General features: G+C 32.4%; 1 protein-coding gene across 16 annotated transcripts; it reads right to left on the bottom strand.

Moving 5' to 3' along the window:
• Positions 1-118: 118 nt before the first annotated feature.
• Positions 119-15,488, bottom strand: LOC136224741 (uncharacterized). Of its 16 annotated transcripts, XR_010686586.1 has the most exons (15): positions 15,135-15,488; positions 5,849-5,955; positions 5,699-5,765; positions 4,956-5,623; positions 4,557-4,769; positions 4,086-4,369; positions 3,792-3,991; positions 3,592-3,709; positions 3,186-3,430; positions 2,892-3,104; positions 2,718-2,816; positions 2,539-2,637; positions 2,163-2,468; positions 616-650; positions 119-329 (listed from the first exon to the last, which is right to left on the bottom strand). XR_010686586.1 is itself a non-coding variant. In XM_066013154.1 (11 exons), exons 6-10 carry the CDS (start codon positions 2,949-2,951, stop codon positions 642-644), a joined length of 573 nt encoding a protein of 190 aa, XP_065869226.1. In that variant the 5' UTR covers positions 2,952-3,104; positions 3,186-3,430; positions 3,592-3,709; positions 3,792-3,991; positions 4,086-4,369; positions 4,557-5,083; the 3' UTR covers positions 119-329; positions 616-641. The 16 variants fall into 16 exon arrangements, 4 of the variants coding, with proteins under 4 accessions (XP_065869226.1, XP_065869227.1, XP_065869228.1 ...); XR_010686584.1 differs by lacking the exon at positions 15,135-15,488 and having other exon boundaries at positions 5,849-7,391; XR_010686585.1 differs by lacking the exon at positions 15,135-15,488 and having other exon boundaries at positions 4,557-4,725; positions 5,849-7,391.
• Positions 15,489-19,418: the final 3,930 nt, after the last annotated feature.

Raw genomic sequence — 19,418 nt, 5'->3', positions numbered from 1 at the left:
AACTAAGAGATCAGTAATTATATCATGAATTAATGTGTTGTGACACTAGAATCATCTAAATACACAATAAATACAAATTCAATAATTGAAACGTAAATTCAATAAAATATAAACCAATTTGTCATTTAACAAGATTGAAAATAAAAGTGCAAAACTATGAACTGAAATGTGTTCTTGTTCTTTCTAAAATAGGAAAACAAATCATCTTGTTTCGTACATTAATATGATATAATCAAAGGCATATATAATCTCCATTAAAGCTACTTCAACAGTTTGTTCCAAATCTCATCCCAGAAGAATAATCCAACCGAACAGAACAATTAGCTCTGCTGTTACAAATGTAAACATCCAATAATAAGGGAAAGGTATAAGAGAAAAGAATAAGCAAAGACTTAGACAAAGCGTATTGGTCTATATTAGTAAGATGGACCAAAATAAACATTATTGGCATAATATTGAACATTATTGGTCTATATTAATCATATACTCCTATATTATAAGGTAATAAAGTTTGAAGATAAATAAACCTCAAGTACTTTTTCACTGTCCATACTTTTTATTTTGTGGGTGAAATTAAATATATACTAAAACTCTCAAAGTAAAACAAAAACTTACTTGAATTTTGGGGAATAAATGAGTAGCTAAACGCCCTGGAGAAAGAAAAAATGAACTTAAAATTAAAAGATATAATGTAAAATATTATGAACTAATTTTCTGCCACATGTTATACATCATAAAAAAATGCCTATAAATAATTAGACAGAATAAACAAGAGAATATGAGACATGTAATTACCAAATCATGCATCAAGAGTAAAAACTGTAAAAATGTATATTAGAATAGAAATTACAGCCTATTAAATCCTTAGCAACATAAGCATTCAATTTGCGTTAACTTGATCACCCTGTAAACTATCATTCATTAATTCAAGGGCAAAGTACAAAAATAAACGCTATTGTTAGGGCCATTTTCAAGCAATAAACTATGAGGATTAAAGGTTGTCAAATAGGTACATTGAGGTTTATATCAAGTTTTTAATGTGCAACAATGGCTATTGAAATAAATTATTTGATTCAATCCAGCTAATTTCCAAGTTAAACTCAAAAAAGCACCAAATCTTAGACAAACATAAAGCTATGGAAAAATCCAACTGAGAAAATTTAAATTCCTTACTCTATCCAATAATCGATGACAAATCAAACAATCTCATGTTGTTATTGTTATTACTAGGTTCAGCAAGTTACATGATGAAAATTGTGTGTTTAGCTCAAACATAAACTCAAAACACACAATAACGCAAAACTGTTAACCCAAAACTGAAGCAAAAATTAATTGAAAATTTAAAGCAATTGAATTTTGATAGCCTGAACATAGTTTTTAAAACCTGGGACAACTTAATTTCTTCTACAAATTTAGAGCTATTTGCTTATAGTTAAGTTTTTAAGTTTGTATTTGGGTTTAGTAATTTGTTTTCATATAAATTGTTTGCATTAAATTGTAAAACGCATCCCACAGCCAAATAAAATCTCAGAACTCAACTCTACTAACGAAAAGTCAGATTGTTATGTAATTTATGCATTGAAACTAAATAATCAGCATCAAATATATCCCACGTGATTTTTGCACCAGATTAAAACAACAATTAAGAGGGATATGACATTGAGACACATGATTTTTTTCTTTTTACAACAACAGTACACTAATGAAAATCTAAGCACACAAAGCATGAAGAAAAGCAAGGATAATAGACATAGTATCATTTCATTTCAAACTTCTCACTTTACTTCAAAACTCGATATCACCAGTTAGCTCTTAAACAAACTTTGGCAGAAAACAAAAATAATAATGCATCCCTAAATCCATTAAAAAAACACACAAAAATGAAAAGAATGTGAATATAAAACAATCCAAATTAACACCAACTAGATTCTTTTATCATTGAACTAGCACACACAATTTTTTCCCTATATTCAAGCACATTTTCCTACAAATAATTAGACAGAAACAGTCAACTAATATTGAGAGAACGCACATTCATATCCTTTGTATATCAATCCTTGAAAGCACTAATAAGAGACCTTATAAGGATGACACTTTATCTAGAGTAATGATGCAACCAAGCTTAAGTAACAATATAATGAAATTAGAGGATATGAATGTACCTTTTGATGCTCATCATTAGTATTTGATGAAGTATTTGTATCTGAGTGTTCCACACGTTCATTCTCCACTTGGACTAATCGATTTTCAATTTGCTCCAAACGATCCATAAGCTTACGGTTTTCCTCTTCCTTATCATGAAGCTTGGTCTTGAGTTCTTCGATTTGAGAAGTACTTTCAAAATGTTTTCGCTTCAAGCCACCTCCATAACCAAAGACACGACCATGGTGTTGTCGTCCGAAGCACCTTTCCACAACTTGTAAATTAGTAAGAGTTGGCTCTGACTCCATTGTCATCTTTAGTTCATCCTACAAATTTTAATTATGTCAAATATAATAAATATAATTCAATGGGATGACTTGACAAATTGGAACTTACATATTTTTTTCTTGTTTCTGGTTCAACTATGTTTTCATCAATCTTTCGAGTTTTAACAAAGACTTCTCTTACATCTGGCGGGTTGCCATCTTTGCCTCCCTATAAAATGATTACAAATTAATAGAAAGGAAATATTGATAATCAAACTAATGAAAATTTTGAAAGAGTGGTGAAAATACCATTTCATATATCACTTCCCTATGAGGCTTGCTTCCACAACAATGGATATGCATACTTTGTTGACAAGCCCTGTTCTGAGAATTTCTTAAGCTTATCTCCTATGAAATTACACCACCGACATCAAATTGAAAACCTTGTTAACTAAATTAGATTTAAGATGCACAAAATCATACCAGAAACTTTGCTGTATAGAATACGTTATTTACTAGCCATTCCCAATCTTTTGAATCCATGCCTTTAGCCACATTTTTCAAAGCCTCCACCTTACTTTCACAAGTCTTCACATACTTTTTATTCAATTCTGCCCTCTAATTTCCCCACAGTTCCTTCATATGCTCTAAGGTGTGAAGATAGTACGACTGGATATCAGGATGTTTAAAATACTCCTACATCAAATTGATTATAGCCAATATTATTAAATATATATATTGAAATAGTTTAAATTGATTAGTGTTGAAACTACTTACTGTAACTGTGTCCCACATGTGCTTTTTTGTGACATCACTTATATCCATCCATGTTTGTACCCGTACAGGACAAATATGTCAATTACGTACAATCTTCCCTAAATGCCTCGACCAATACTTCTGATTCTCTCCAACGCCACGATTGTTGTAGAAACATATGTCAAGTTTCTCTCCTTGTTTGAGAGAACAAATTTTTTTGTTCTTATTACAACCTCTAACTTTTCTCACAATTTTTGGAATATCACCTAGAAAATGAATAAAAAAGAATTAAAAAGAAGAAACAAACTCATACTAAGAATTCGGAATGTTCATGTTTTATTTTCTTAGGAAATTAAGCAAAATAAAACAAGCACAAGAAAGTATGCATTTATTGAAATGAAAGTATACATCAATTAAAGATGCTTACTCTTAACAAATGTTTGAGATATTGCATACTTTGGATCACCAGATTTTCCATCCTCTGTCATGGGAGTTAGTTTGGCAACAACAAATTGACCAACAGCTTGTAATGGTAATTCAAGCTTCTAAATAAACAATATCATCATCATAAATTAATAATGCAAATATGTCCAACATAATAATTATTGAATAACAAAGAATATTTACCTTCTCTTTGCTAGGTGAGCTGATAGGTGTAAGACCATTCTCAATATCCAAGTTTTTATTCATAGTTATGAAAAATTCGGCAATACTCGCAGTCTCCACCCCCTTACTAATAGCACCATATACCATCACTTTCTGATTCACCTTAAGCTCACCCATTATCTTTACATTTGTCACTATTGGTATGGGTGCAATATCAGAAGCTAATAACATGAAAATTTAGATAAGAGTTAGAGTGAAATAGGATATATAACTAAATGTTAAAATAGATTATCTTTAGCAATAATATGAAAGTACCTAGATTAGGATTGTCACTTGGGAGTTTGTATATTAAACCTCGTGAGTTTATGTCTCTTTTGGCATAAAGATGTATGACTGTAGAACCCGAATAATTTTTGAACATATTTAAGACATCTAAATCATTTTGTACTGGTCTTCCATCATCATCAGCAAATCTCAAGCCAACAGAATAAATATCGACAATTTTTTGCATATGCTCAAAATGTCCAGGAAACAACATTCTTCGTTGAAACCTTTATCGTGGTATTGTAGATCACCAAAATGCACAATCAAACCAACATCTACAAAGCATTAATTTAATAAAGATAATTATAGTCGAATATAATAACACAAATACAACATTTTACCATCAAATTGCAGATGCAGAGGCAGTATATATTTACAAAAAAAAATCAATTTTGTATAAATAGAAACTATTTTAAAGAAATTATATAAATGGAAAACTACCTTAAAGAAATTGAAAAATACCTTTAAGGTTCTCTTTTCTTAGAGTAACACCCTTCGGAGTGTCTTCAGTACTTTTATCATGAGGTACGCTTGAATGTTGGAAAGCACTCAATACTCGATTTTTGTTCCCCAGTTTGCCTGGCTGGATGAACTTTTTGCGAGTAGGAAGTTGGCTTGATTGCATTTTCACCTCAAATTGAAAAAAAGGTATATGCAATATTTGTCAATAGAAAACTATAGAACACAAACAAAATGAGCATAAGGAATTAATATTGAACATATTTGAAAGGAAGTGCATGTCTGAGCATTTTACTTATTTAAAGAAGTCAAATAATATAACGACTTCAAACATATGTGATACATCAGAAAATAATAATGAACATATTGAAAAAAAAATCTCAGCTTCAAGATATTATTTACCGCTTTCTTTTCTTTTTAGATTTTGACACATCATAAGTAATTGGTAATGAATCACTTCGTGCCCAATTTTTCCCGTCTGTTGTATTCAATGTAGTGCCACATTGAAACTTGAATGATTCACCCTCTTGATAAGCCTCACCAAGATCATCAAAATTCTCATTGTCATCATCTATTTGAGAAGACATATTGTATGAATCTCGTGGTTGTGTCTTAATAACAACATGCCAATTCTTATTAGCATTATCTATAGCATAAAAGACTTGAGAAGCTTGACTTGCTAGAATAAATGGTTCATTTGTTCTCAAACAACGTTGAGGATTGATACAAATGAATCCAAATTCATCTATTTTTGATCCCCACACATTGTCATGAACGTCAAACCATTTACATTTGAATAGGACAACTCTTTTCTCACCAAGATACTGCAATTCAAGAATCTCAGTTAAAATCCCATAATAATCAATAGGTCCTCCCTCATTTCCAACATCACTGCTCACACACACACCATAATTTTGTGTTCTACGTCGTTTATCACAATCTTCAATGCGAAACCTATACCCATTCACAATATAACCATCAAAGTTTGTAGCATATTGGGATGGACCACGAGATAATGACAACAAATCTCGAATATTGGATTCCTTGCTAGATGCATACATTTTTGCAACCTACAATAAAATTACGTATGAGACATTTAAACGTGGTATATATTTTCTTGATGAAGAGTTTAAAGATATACTCACTGTATCTTTAAACCAATCATTAAAAGATTGTTGTGGATGAATACTTTCTCGAATCTGGGAATACTCTCTGCAACGAATTTTTAGAAATTATTATTCATAATTATTTAAGAATTTAAAATACAATTATAGCTCTTCAAGATATTGACTTACTCGAGAAAAGGTATGACTTCATCACAATTATTTATGACATATGCATGTGCTTCCACCCATTCATCGCCCATGTTGCGAAAATAAGGAAAATCCACCATCAAAATAATCTGAACAACCATCGCCATTTCTATCTGGTTTATTAAATTTTGTCTCAATACCATTCAAGTACCTTGAGCATAGAGTCATGCACTCTTTTGCAATATACCCATATGCAATTGACCCTTCTGGACGAGCCATATTATGAATAAGAAGTTTTAAATCATGTAATGTCCGCTCAATAGGGTACATCCAACGAAATTGTACATGGCCACATATCAAAGCTTCATTAGCCAAATGAATCGGCAAATGAACCATTATATCGAAAAAGGAAGGAACAAAACATTGTTCCAATTTACATAGAGTTATAGGAATCTGATTGCGAATTTCTTCCAACTCTTCTGCCTTTAATGCCTTAGCACTCAAACTAATAAAGAATAAAGATAGCTCGATAAAGGGGTTCGCAAACATTTTTTGGAAGGAGGCCACGTATTGCAAGAGGAATTAGATGTTGCAACAAAACATGACAATCATGACTCTTCAAACCAGAAATTTTGTGCTCTTTCATGTTCACACTTTGAGAAATGTTAGATGAGAAACCATCAGGGACCTTTAGTTGCTTAAAAAATGAACAAAATGAGTGCTTCTCATCATGAGATAACATGTAAGATGCTATAGGAATCTCAAACTTATCCTCCTTGAGAATCAAATCCAAGTCTGGACGAATGTTCATTGCCTCCAAATCTTTGCGAGATTGCATAGTGTCTTTAGTCTTCCCTTTCACATTCATGCTTGTCCTAACAATATTATCACATATGTTCTTCTCAATGTGCATCACATCCAAATTGTGTCGTAACAAAAGACTACTCCAATATGGAAGTTCAAAGAATATGCTTTTCTTGTTCAAATTGTCACCTCTATCTGCATGCTAAGGTCTTTACTCAAGATGATTCCCTCAAGGCTAGTAACTTGAGCAATGATATCAATTCCAGAGAGTGATTTCGGTGGCGGCCTCAATTCTTGAGTACCATCAAACTTTTTTTTTATCTTTTCTCCAACTGTGCTTGCTATCAAGAAATCGGCGATGACCCATATAACATTGCTTCTTACAATTAGCTAACCTCAAGTAACAAGTGTCTTTGTTACAACAAGGACAAGCCATCTTACCTTTTGTACTCCAACCAGACAAATTTGCATATGCAGGAAAGTCATTGATAGTCCATAACAAGGATGCATGTAACATAAAGTTTTGTCTTGTCGACACATCGAATGTTGCAACTCCTACTTCCCATAAATCTTTTAATTCTTCGACTAAAGGTTGGAGATAGACATCAATTGCATCTCTTGGACCATCAGGACCCGGTATAAGGGTAGAAAGGATAAAGTTAGGTTCTTTCATGCACATCCATGGTGGCAAATTGTATGGAATTAATATGACTGGCCAAATACTATATGAAGTTTTAGAATGATTAAATGGCTGAAAACCATCACTAGCAAGGCCAAGTCTTACATTAAGAGGATCAGAGGAAAAGTTTTTATGAACATCATCAAAGGTCTTCCAAGCGGGGGAATCAGCAGGGTGTCTCATAACTCCATCATCTACTCTACCTTCCTTATGCCATCGCATCAAAGAAGATGTCTTCTTTGACATAAACAATCTTTGAAGTCTTGGCTTTAAAGGAAAATAACGCATTGTCTTGACTGGTATTTTCTTCCCATTTTTCCGAAGTTTAGTTTTCCCATTACGAATATCATCTTTCCATCTTGAGAGACCACATATTTTGAACCTGTCCAAATTTTCATCTTCTTTCCAATACAACATACAATCTTTGACACATGCATCAATCTTGTCATAAGAGAGACCAATATCTTTTATAATTCTTTTTGCCTCATAATATGATTCTGGCAAAGTAGAACCATTTGGGAGTATTTCTTTTAACACTTGCAATAACATGTCAAATGATTTATTACTCCACCGACCAACACTTTTGATGTATAGTAATTTGACAAGCGCATCCAACTTAGAGGTCTTGCAACCAGGGTAAACTACTTTATCTAAATCTTGTAATAACCTATAAAATTTCTTCGCTTCATCATTGGGTTCCTCTTCATTCAATTCAATATCAGGATATATATCATTTATAATATCTTCAGCCCAATCATCATCATCATCATTATCACTATTGTCACACCCGATCCAAAACGGCATCGGGTATGAACAGAAAACAGGACAACCAACTTCTAATATCCTGAAAGCCGAACCAATTTTTTTTAGATAAAAATTTATTCGGACTACCTAAAATTTTATTTATTATTTGGCTTGGACTTGATAATTCTATCAAGCTTCCTACGTATCCCGAGCATCTTTTAATTTTTAAATCGGGAATCAAAGCCACGTAGTTCTACCTATTTTAGGTAGCTCTCTTAACTCCGGTAGTTCTCTTAACTTATGAACTCATTGTAACTTATTGACACGTTGATTGACACGCTAATAACTTAATTGTATATTTCATTTTATTACTATATATATATATATATATATATATATATATATCACTTTATCAAAACGAATCAAATCGAATAACGTTTTATCAAAACGAATCAAATCGAACAACGTTTTATCAAATCGAATCAAATCGAACAAACCGCTTTAACAAACCAACTCATAATCAAATAAATCGTAAAACATTATAATTCAAATCATCAAACATTATCAAAACGTAATACAAAATTTGCGTGTGTGTCCATCCTCGAATTCCACCCATGTAGCTTATCATAACATCAATCATATCAATAATCGAGATATCTCATTCATATCTCGCCTTGCCTAACGTTAGGACTACCAGCCGTGCACTCTGGCCATACCGCCTTTAGGTATGGTCTTAAAACTTACAACTCCTACCCCGGGCAATCCTAGATGGACAAAACCATTTTATCTTTCAAAATATCACAACTCATAAAAATCATATTTGGACTTCAATCCCAAAATAATAACAACAACCGCAATAGTTTCTTCAATTCAAAAACAATTCGTAAGAAATCGTCAAACTCATTTTATCAATCCGATTTTCAAAGTACCATAATAATAATAATTATTCTTCCAATAATCAAAATCCAGAGTATTCAATCGAAATCCAAAGTATATAATATTTTAAACAATTGAATCGAAGTATTCAAAGTAACTCAAATATATTATATAAATAATTTTAAACTAAACACTTTTATCAAACCGTTTATGTTTGTTACCGAAATTGTTACGCGTATCGCTAACTGAGTATCGTTATTTTAGACCGAATATACCATTAGACACATTATATTGTCATAAATCTATTTGAACTAATTTTATATTCAAATTTTTATACAAATTTTATATTCGACTCGATACCGACTTTATTTGGAAAATATCCGTATTAGTCCTTCTATTTTCAACTTATTTTAACTCTAACTGTTAAAGTCGCTTAAAATATTTTACTGATCGAAATATTCTTATTGGATTATTTTCGGTCACTGAGATAGGTAATTCAGACTGATTATACTTTTAAACTCATACCGATTATACTTTTAAACTAGTGACGATGCTAAAATACCGACTTGAATAAATCTAATGGACAACTGTCTAAATTTTACATTTTTATGAGTAATTGATAGACGCTAAGTCATTAATCGTAAATCTATTAAATTTGACGGAACTATCGAAATTAAACTTACTCAAAATCATACTTATAACATTGATAAAATAATTTAGATAACAAATACAGTTACCAAAATATCGTCGTCGGTCACTGAAAATTAATCAGTGTAATCCATTGATAGCTGATCCGAAATATCGTCGTCGGTAGCTAATCCAAAATATCATCGTCAACAACGACCAAAAACGCTTTTCTCCAATTCCTAACAAAAACTCTTTTGTTTTCCTCATTCATCCCCCTTTTTAAGATACCCTCCAATATATATAATTGTGTGTATATTTTTATTTTAATTTCAATTTATGAAACACTTGTCATCACTAAATTCTATATTTTGACACATCATCTATTATTAAAGCATTCTTTTAATTGGATGTAGTAAAAAGCTTTGTGCACATTACATCATAACCATATTAATCCATTTACTTTAATATGAATTATTCTTTACTTTTTTTTTTATATAGGATAAGTTGAAATTACTTTCAACTATACTTACACGTGTATGTATATTAGTAATTAAAAAATATCAATTTTGGTCCTTGAATTTATAACTTTTTATTACACTTACCCAAAACTTTTTAATTTAAACTTAAAGACATTAAATTAAACCCAATAGTATATTTAAATTTATAAATAATTAACGCTATGTATTTCGAAAAATAAAAATTTTAGACACGGATGTTACAATTATCATCTTCATCATATTCTTCTTCATCAGAATCAAGATCATGTCGTCTTTCACCATGATGATACCAAAAGGTATAGTTTTCCATTATTCCATTTGTTATTAAATGTGTGTGAACCAAGTTTCGAGTTCCAAAATTGGTGTTGTTACACCTAACACATGGACATCGAATTTCGTATGCTTCTCCTGTTTTTTTGAAAGCGTAGTTCAAGAATTCTATAACACCAATATTATACTCTTCACTCAACCCATCTATCTTAGTAAGTCTTATCCATTCTTTATTAGGTGTCATTCTCCTAAAATCATCAAATAAAGAAACACATGAAGAATAGAACATGCAACAACAAAACAATTAATACACTGAAATATAAATGTAATAATAATTATAATAATACACTTAACTCAAACCATTAACCAAATTCATCTAAAAAAGAGTATTATTTTAGTTTCTTAAATTAATTCTTCATGATGAGGGTTTTTGTTGTGACAGTACCAATCCACACACTAAAAAATATAATTTGACAGTTTCATATACTAGACCAAGTTTATTAAAAGCTGAGCCATTGTCTATTTGAGTGACTAAAAAACTCTATGTTTCTACCATATTTCATTGACTAGTTCTATATATATATATATAGAGAGAGAGAGAAAGTTACATGAGTAGAACTGGTCTGCTGTGTTAAGTGTTTTCCTTTGGTGAGCCATATATATATATATACAATGATGATAGCCTCCAAATTAGATGGCATCATTTTTCACAGCCCAACATTGAGGTCTTATTGTGTCTAAAGCCTCAAATGTATCAGATGGAGAAAGGGTGAATGTGGAGATGAAGAACAATGAAGAAGAAAGTGTTAATGGAAGGAGAGATTTGGTGTTTGTAGCAGCAACTGCTACTACTATTACTGGATTTTCATTTGGCAAAGTTGCGGTGGCTGAAATTGAGCCGCTGAGAGGGACACCAGAAGCTAAGAGGAAGTAAGTGTTAATGGATGGAGAGGTTTGGTGTTTGTAGCAACTGCTGTTGCTGTTACTACATTTTCATTTGGGGAAGTTGTGATGGCTGAAAATTAGCCGATGAGAGGGACACCAAAAGCTAAGAAGAAGTATGGTCCTATTACACCTTACAATGCCTACTGCCTACTGCTAGTATTTGTCGCAAGTGATACATTTTCACTTCTTTGTATTATTTAGATTGATGTAAAAGTTGTGAACTTTCTTGTATCATTTTCATTGTGGAATTCTTAATTTTCTCTATCTTCATTTCATTCTCTGGTTATTCTTTAACTACTTCACAAATTTAAGTAGATGTTCCTCTCCAATTTAATAATTTGGGGTGTTGGTTTCGTGTACATATTATTGTTGCTACAACTCTTAACTTTAAAACCTCAAATACAGATGCTTTGCTCTATAATTCAATCAAAGGTACAAAATTTAAGATGAAAAGTTCAAATTTTGACAAGTCTCATTTCTGGGGAGGGATCAAAGACTCAATCTAGTTCAGAGATTCATAATAGGTGTTTTGTCACTCCAAACTTTACTTTGGAGGTCAGATCATACAGATTAGATTTATGCTTATTTCGGTTCTTATTCTAGACTTATTCTAGAACTCGATCATGCAGATCCTAATTAACAAGTTGGATTACAATTAGGGAAATTTATCCCCTATCTTATATTAATCAAATCGGATTTTGTAATTAATTACACATTTAATTAGCTAATGCAATACACAAGTTATTTTTCTAGATTCTTTTTTCCTCCTTGAGGTATGTATTTTTATGATTAGTATGGCCAGGTTTAAGGATATTAGTTTGTAGGTTTTTAAGGATGTTTTGAGCTGTTGACTTTGTAGATCTACTACTACTTTAAGGTAAGAATAAGAAGTTGTATGTTTGGATTAATGTGGATTGGATTTTTTATGATATCAGCTAACATAGCACATAACAGGTGATTAGATTTGGGTTCTGCATAACTTTCAAACAATGTTTTCCTGGATATTAAACTAGATTTATAATTGGGTTATGGATCATTTGGTTCAACCAATTGACTCGGATTGGTCGGACTGGATGACGTAATAATAATTAAATAAATAATATAACATATATTTATATATAATAACTTATTATAATCCAAAAACTTAGCAAAGACAAAACTCATTCTCTGATGTTGCATCAAGATAGTTCAACTCATAAGGTCTTAACCTTAAATGATTTTCTTCTTTAACTCTTCCTAAGTTCACCTCATCCAAGCTTTTATTTTTTCAATAAAGTCAGCAAATAACTTAGCACATGCAGCAACTAGTTAATTTAGTTAATTAATCAATTAGTTCATAGCAAAATTAGACAATAGCTTGCGGAGAAGAATCAAGAGAGAGAACACGCAAAAGGGAAGCAGCCGAGACTGAGAGAGCAAAGCAGAAGACTAAGAACAGAAGAAAATCGAAGAAGAAGCACGGTTGTTGAGAGTTTTCTAATGACTTTTCAATTTTTTTTAATAATTAAAAAAACAGGGTGAATCCGGTTCCCATGTTGACACCAGTTTCAGATGGGTTGTTGCAAATTGAAAAACCCATACTAACCCAAACAGGAAAGCAATCCAATTCCGGTCCAATTCTGACAACATTACTTTCAATCTTTGTTTTCACTATAAATTATTTGAATAAATTATTCCGAACACATTAATTCTTAGTAATTTTGATTAGGAAAAGTCCTATAGCATTACTACATTCTAAAGAAGTGAAAATCCTATCAATAGAAATGACATTTTACATAGGCTATAACTTATATAGAAGCCATAAAATATAATAGGGGTAAGGTATTAAAACAGATTTATGGTTTTTGGAGAAGTATCAATTTAGGCTCCACGTACAAAATAGCACCAATATAGACTTAACATTTTAAAAAAATATCAATTTAGGCCTCGATAACGGAATGAGACATGTCATTGATATTACTCCGTTAAGTTCTATCAATTGTACGTGGAGGGAGAAGTCAGAACTTAATGGAGTAATAGGAATGACGTGTCCAATCCATTATCCGAGGTCTAAATTGTTACTCTTTTAAACTTCAAGCCTATATTGATGTTATTTTGTACGTGGCGCCTAAAATTGATAACCATAAATCTGTTTTGGTACCTTATCCTGGCCAAATAATATATATTCTAATTTGGGTCCATGAACTAATAGGATTAATAAGAAGAGACTTTCTTTCTTTCTAATTCTAAGATCCTAAATAGTGTAATTAGTACCATAAGAGTAAATGCAGTGTCATTTTCATCTATGCTTAAAAGTGAGGCCCCAACAAATGAATGATAATTACATTATATACAATTCTTAGTTTCAGAGGAGTAGATGAGGGCGTGCAAGGAGTGCTAACGCACAGGGCCTCAAAATTATAAGGGCCCCAAAATTTAAGATGTGCTTAGTCGAATATAGATATTAGCTTAAAATAATAAAATAATAATATAATGTAATAAGATTTATTTACACTTTTTCATTACATTGAGTACGTATGTGATTTAGATATTCAACCATTCAAAATTTACAACCTTAATACAAAATCCTATTAATTAGTAAGGGTTTAAGAAAAATTTAGCACAGGGGCCCCAAAAAGTTTAAGACGGCCCTGCTTAGTTTCTTATATTTTGTGAAATATTGACATAAGATAGTTGGCACATGTCAAGTTAATATGAAAACTACTTTTTTGGTTGATTTAATTACAAACAGCACTCTTAAATATTGTTGGTAAAACCATTTACTATCATTCTCTGTACCTTTTTCTGTTTTGATTATTATTTAATGTATCTTCAAATTTTTTGTTAAACTACTTATCCATTTGATGTTGTTTCTATATCTGTTACAGGATAGGCATTTTATATCACCATTTACTATCATTCTACCTTAAGGTTTTAATGTGGTGCAAAGGTTACCACTTGAGCTGAAGGTTTAGAGTTTTTCTAGAAAAAAGGTAGGGGAAGGACTCCAAATAATAGATGGCCTTTAGCTGGCCAGGGTGAAGTAGAAAGTTGCACACACTTAGTTATACATTTTAGGCATGTTTTACAATGTCTGAACTGATAAACTGAATAAATAAATTGAATCAGTGACATGAAAATACATTGATGAAAAGTGCTGCTCTACACTTTCGTATAATACCTATATATTGCCTTGTAATATTAACAGAAAATGAAGGATTTTATTGAAAATTGAAGAAATAACAGTTACAGTAATCAAAATGATACTTCTGCAAAACAGAATTACCTAATGAATCAATAATCCATGACAAGTGATAAAAGGACATTTGGACCTATGAGTTGGCTTTTTAATTGCAAAATTTAACATATTCATAAACACAGTAAATTCAGGAAAACAATGCACTAGGAACATATTCGGGTAAGTTGGTCGTGTTGTCCATTATGGTTGTATCCTTTTCCTTGCTTCTATCAATATGGACTTGACACTGTATCCTCATTTGAACCCCAAACACATAGAAAATGAATTTGTATAATTTTTTAATTCTTTATATTTATAAGTTTTTTTTTTTGTTTTTGCACTCAATTAACTCTGTACCCTCATGTTCACCACATCCCTCATCTCTCTAATCTTAATTCGTACTAGCCCTAAAAAGCTTAACCTTATCAATCTACTTTATGGGTTTCTAATTTCAGAGTTTAAGCAAATAAAAACTGACAGCAATTTCTCTAAAATAAATAAAACCAGTCTTACCAATTTGGGAACAAAATTTCTAAACAACAAAAAAAGCACAATCAAATTATACAACACTGAAAATTTAACAATTCCACTAAAAAATCAAGTTATGTTAAGATGAATTCCACCATTTGACTTTTAATTTTCATAAATTGGAACATTGAACAAACATACCTGAGTTATGCTACAGCTTCAACTTTATCTTTTCACTGTTTGTAGACGTTGAGTTACGGAACAGCTTCAACACTTCAACTTTTTGGTGCTCGTGAAAGTTTTCTGAACTTATCTATACCGAATATAGAGAAAAAAAATGGAATGAATGGAGGTGTGGAGATGGTGTGGGAGACAATGATGCATAACGTGGGGTTTGGGGATTATGCTTGTGAAAGTATCTAGACTGATACAGAATGTAAATGCGATTACGAAACGGTGGAGGCGTGGAGATGTTGAGCGTGGCGGCCAGGTTAACATCGTGAGGTTTTGGGGGAAATCGTCTTCTCAAAATATCATTATCCCCAATATTTAGGGATTTGCTACAGAGTTTGTTTTGTTTTCAATGACCCCACTATATTAATTTGGGTGCTATATCTATTTAATTTACGTAAAAATAGGATTTCCTACTTAGAGTGGAATTTTTTTTTTACAAAAATTTAGTAAGATTTTAGCGCCAAATTTCTGAAGATTTATTGTGAAGGTAGTATTAATAAATAATGACCGTCTTTTTTCTAGTTAATAAATGATAATATCAATGACGATAGTAATATGTGTTAATAACAACAACTTCAATTTACAGTCGTTAATAATGTAATTTTAAACGAGAGTAATTTTTTACCCACATAGAAAAGCTTTTTTAACGAGAGTATCAGAGGTACCTTCCTTAAATTTGGTCGTTATAGAATGAATTTCTTGTAGTGTATTTCAGCTCCGTTGCTCTCATTATCATCTTCTCTTCTATACTCATCATCGTCACGAAGATCATCATCTCCCCACACCAAGGTTGCCTCTATTTGCTCTTCAAAAAATTCCCCCCAATCCTAACCTTTTTCTTCCTCAAGGATCACGTCTTTAATGACAACAATTCTTTTAGTCTTAGGATCAAATAAACGATATCCTTTCGACTCATCACTCACACCTAATAGAATACATGGAAAGCTTTTATTATCGAGTTTACTTCGCTTTACCTCCGGGATGAGAACATGTGCAACACATTCCCAAACTCTGAAATGATGCACCGAGGGCTTAACTCCACTCCAGGCTTCTTGTGGTGTAACATTCTTAACAACCATAGTAGGACATCTATTCAATACATAGAAAGTCCAGGTGACAACTTCAGTCCAAAAAGGTTTGGGAACCTTTTTAGCCGTGATCATGCAGCGAACCATGTTCATGATTGTTCTGTTTTTGCGCTCTGCTACTCCGTTTTGATGAGGGGTGTATGTTGTGGTGAGTTGTCTTTTGATTCCTTTTTCACAGAAATTCTTGAAGTTTAGGGAAGTGAACTCTCCCCGTCGATCTGTTCTCAAACATTTTATGAATTCTTCTGTTTCTTTTTCCACCAATTTCTTCCAAATTTTGAAACATTGGAGAGCTTTTGATTTTTCATTAAGCAAATAGGGCCAAGCTTTACGACTGAAGTCATCAATGAAATAGAGAAGGTACCTTTTTCCACTATTGGATATAGGCTCTATGAGACCGCATATGTCTGCATGTACGAGCTCTAGGATTTTGTTTGCACACCATTTACTTTTCTTTGGGATTGGATTTCGATATTGCTTGCCAATGAAACAGTCCACACATATTATGCTTGACGTCACCAATTGAGGCAATCCTTTCACCATGTTTTTGCTCTGTAGAGTTTTTAAACCTTTGTGATTTAAATGCCCATATCGCTGGTGCTAGAGATGAGTGAGATCAGATGTCGTATGTAAGCATTCACCAACATTAGAACTTGAAACATCTGTAGGTTGATGAAACAGCACGAACATTCGATTGGTACTCATATTCGTGTGAGTAATTAAGCCCTTGTGAGGATGATAATTGTTGCAGATGCCATTTTTAATCAAGATAGAAAGTCCTCTCTCTTGCAACTGACCCACACTTAATAAGTTGTTTTTCAAATCAGGGACATAATAAACATCTTTTACAGTAAATTTAGTGCCATTGAATACTAGATGGACACTACCTTTTATAGCTACTGGCATTTTAGAATTATTTCCACATCTAACAGAATGTTGTATCCCATCAACCATGTTTGAAAACATACCTCTATCTCCACACATATGATTTGAACAGCCAGAGTCTACGAACCAAGCATGGTTCCTTTTGGCTTCCTTTTCTTTCACATATAACATCAAAACTAACTCCTCGAACTCAGCATAGTTAGCCTCCTTGTCCCATTAAGGACATTCATATTGAAAATGCCCCAAATTATGACATTTGAAACATTGTACAGTGGCTTTTGAGAATGATTGTCTTCCTCTTCCACGTCCTCGACCTTTGTAAGTTCCTCTGCCTCTGTCTCGGTCTCAATTGCTTTCTACTTTGAAAGCTTGATCAATGTCGTTGTTACTCTTCTCCACCATCTTCTTTTTGAACTTCTGTTCATGTATCACCAGACAACTTTGAAGCTCATCCACAGACATGGATTCGGTGTCTTTGGATTCTTCAATGGAAATCACCACATAGGTAAACTGATTTGTTAATGTGCGAAGAATCTTTTGTACTACGTCCGAGTCTTGCATATTTCCTCCATTGATGCGCATTTTTTTGGCTACTGTCATGACCCTGGCAAAGTAATCTATGATAGTTTCTCCTTCTTCATTTGCAGAATTTCAAAATCTCTCTTTAAAGAGTTAAGAATTGATCTCTTCACTCGTTCATTTCCTCCAAACTTTCTCTTCAGGGACTCCCAAACGATCTTTGAATTGCGTCTATCCAAGATCTGTTCGAAAATTGCTCTATCAATGGCTCGAAAAAGATAGTGCTTCACCTTATGGTCTTTGGTTCTAGCATTCTCTAGTTGCAGCTGTTGTGCGTTTGTCAACACAGTCTCAGAGACTGGTTCTTCAAAACCATTTTCTACTAGACTCTGAAGGATTTGAAGCGGAAGTATCTTGGTATTTAAGAAACGAATTTCAAAAAATTTCCCTAAACAAACAATCAGTGTGATCCAATCACTCTGATAAACAGTCAAGCATCTGATGTCTGACATCAAATCCTTAACTAAGATCATTAAGTTCTTCAATAATCAAATTGATATTTATACTACGAGATTGGAAAAATACCTCTTGTAGATTCCAATCCGGTATTAAAGCTTCTCTAGTGGTGAAGCCTCTAGTCAGTCCACTAAGTCGATTAGATCAAGACTTGAAGAAACTGATTAATCTTGCTCAAAATCGAAAACTGATTTCGGATCCGATTTTTCTGAACCGCAAAAATCGTATATCGCTATTATTATTCCGTAGTATGTATATATATATCGTTTGATATATATATATATATATATATATATATATATATATATATATATACTTTGTTTCAATCCTTTAGGATTGAAACAAAGCATGCACTAGGACAAGTGTCGTGGTGCATGTTTTATATATGCTTTGTTTCAATCCTAAAGGATTGAAACAAAGTATATATATATATATAATAATTAATATAATAATAATAATAAATTAATATAATAATTAATTATATTATTATTATTATATATAATAATAATTAATTAACAACTTAATTAATTACTATTATATTCCTTAATACATACTTAGAGGAGCTAATTAGACACCTCTTAATACTAACGGTCAACACTTGACTATTATATTCGGAAAAAGACATCAATTTAAATTGATCAAGAATTATTATTTATTCCTCATTTCAATTGAATATCAAACAGTGTTAGAATGTTTTGTCAATCCCATTGACATATTCAATTGTGTCAATTAATTAATTAAAACACTTTTAATTAATCAATTTAACAAAAGCTAGATACAAACAACTTGTATGTGTGTGACTTTCTAGGTTTATCTTTAACTGGCATTAGAGGCATAGTACTAACTCTTAGTAAGTATTTGAGCCCTCACTATCCCTTTCCACGCAATCAAACTTTCCCTGTAAAAGGGGCGCTGCCCTTTGCAGCCTGTACATAGTGCTCTGCGAACTACTCCTTCGACTAGGCTCCCCGCGAGGGGGTCGGATCTGTCTTTTCTACGTGATATCTGGCTGGTCAATGTCATTCTTTGTATTGCTTGACTGGAGTCGTCCCTGACGGGCCCGAAGGCCCAAGAATGAGTGAAGGCAGCATTCGCTGAGCCCGTCTGATTGTTGGACTTACTAACTCTATGTTTGATTGACCGACTCAGGACTGTTTCCGTTAGGCCATTTCAAGCGTAGGTGAAGCCTCGCAAGAAGCACGATCGCTCTCTCGTTCTTTATATAAAACTTCCCTGGGTTAGT

The sequence above is a fragment of the Euphorbia lathyris genome, chromosome 3, assembly GCF_963576675.1.
Source record: "Euphorbia lathyris chromosome 3, ddEupLath1.1, whole genome shotgun sequence".
Taxonomy (NCBI): Eukaryota; Viridiplantae; Streptophyta; class Magnoliopsida; order Malpighiales; family Euphorbiaceae; genus Euphorbia; species Euphorbia lathyris.
The sequence above is the reverse complement of the archived record's forward strand: the minus strand, read 5'-3'. Positions and strand labels throughout refer to the sequence as shown.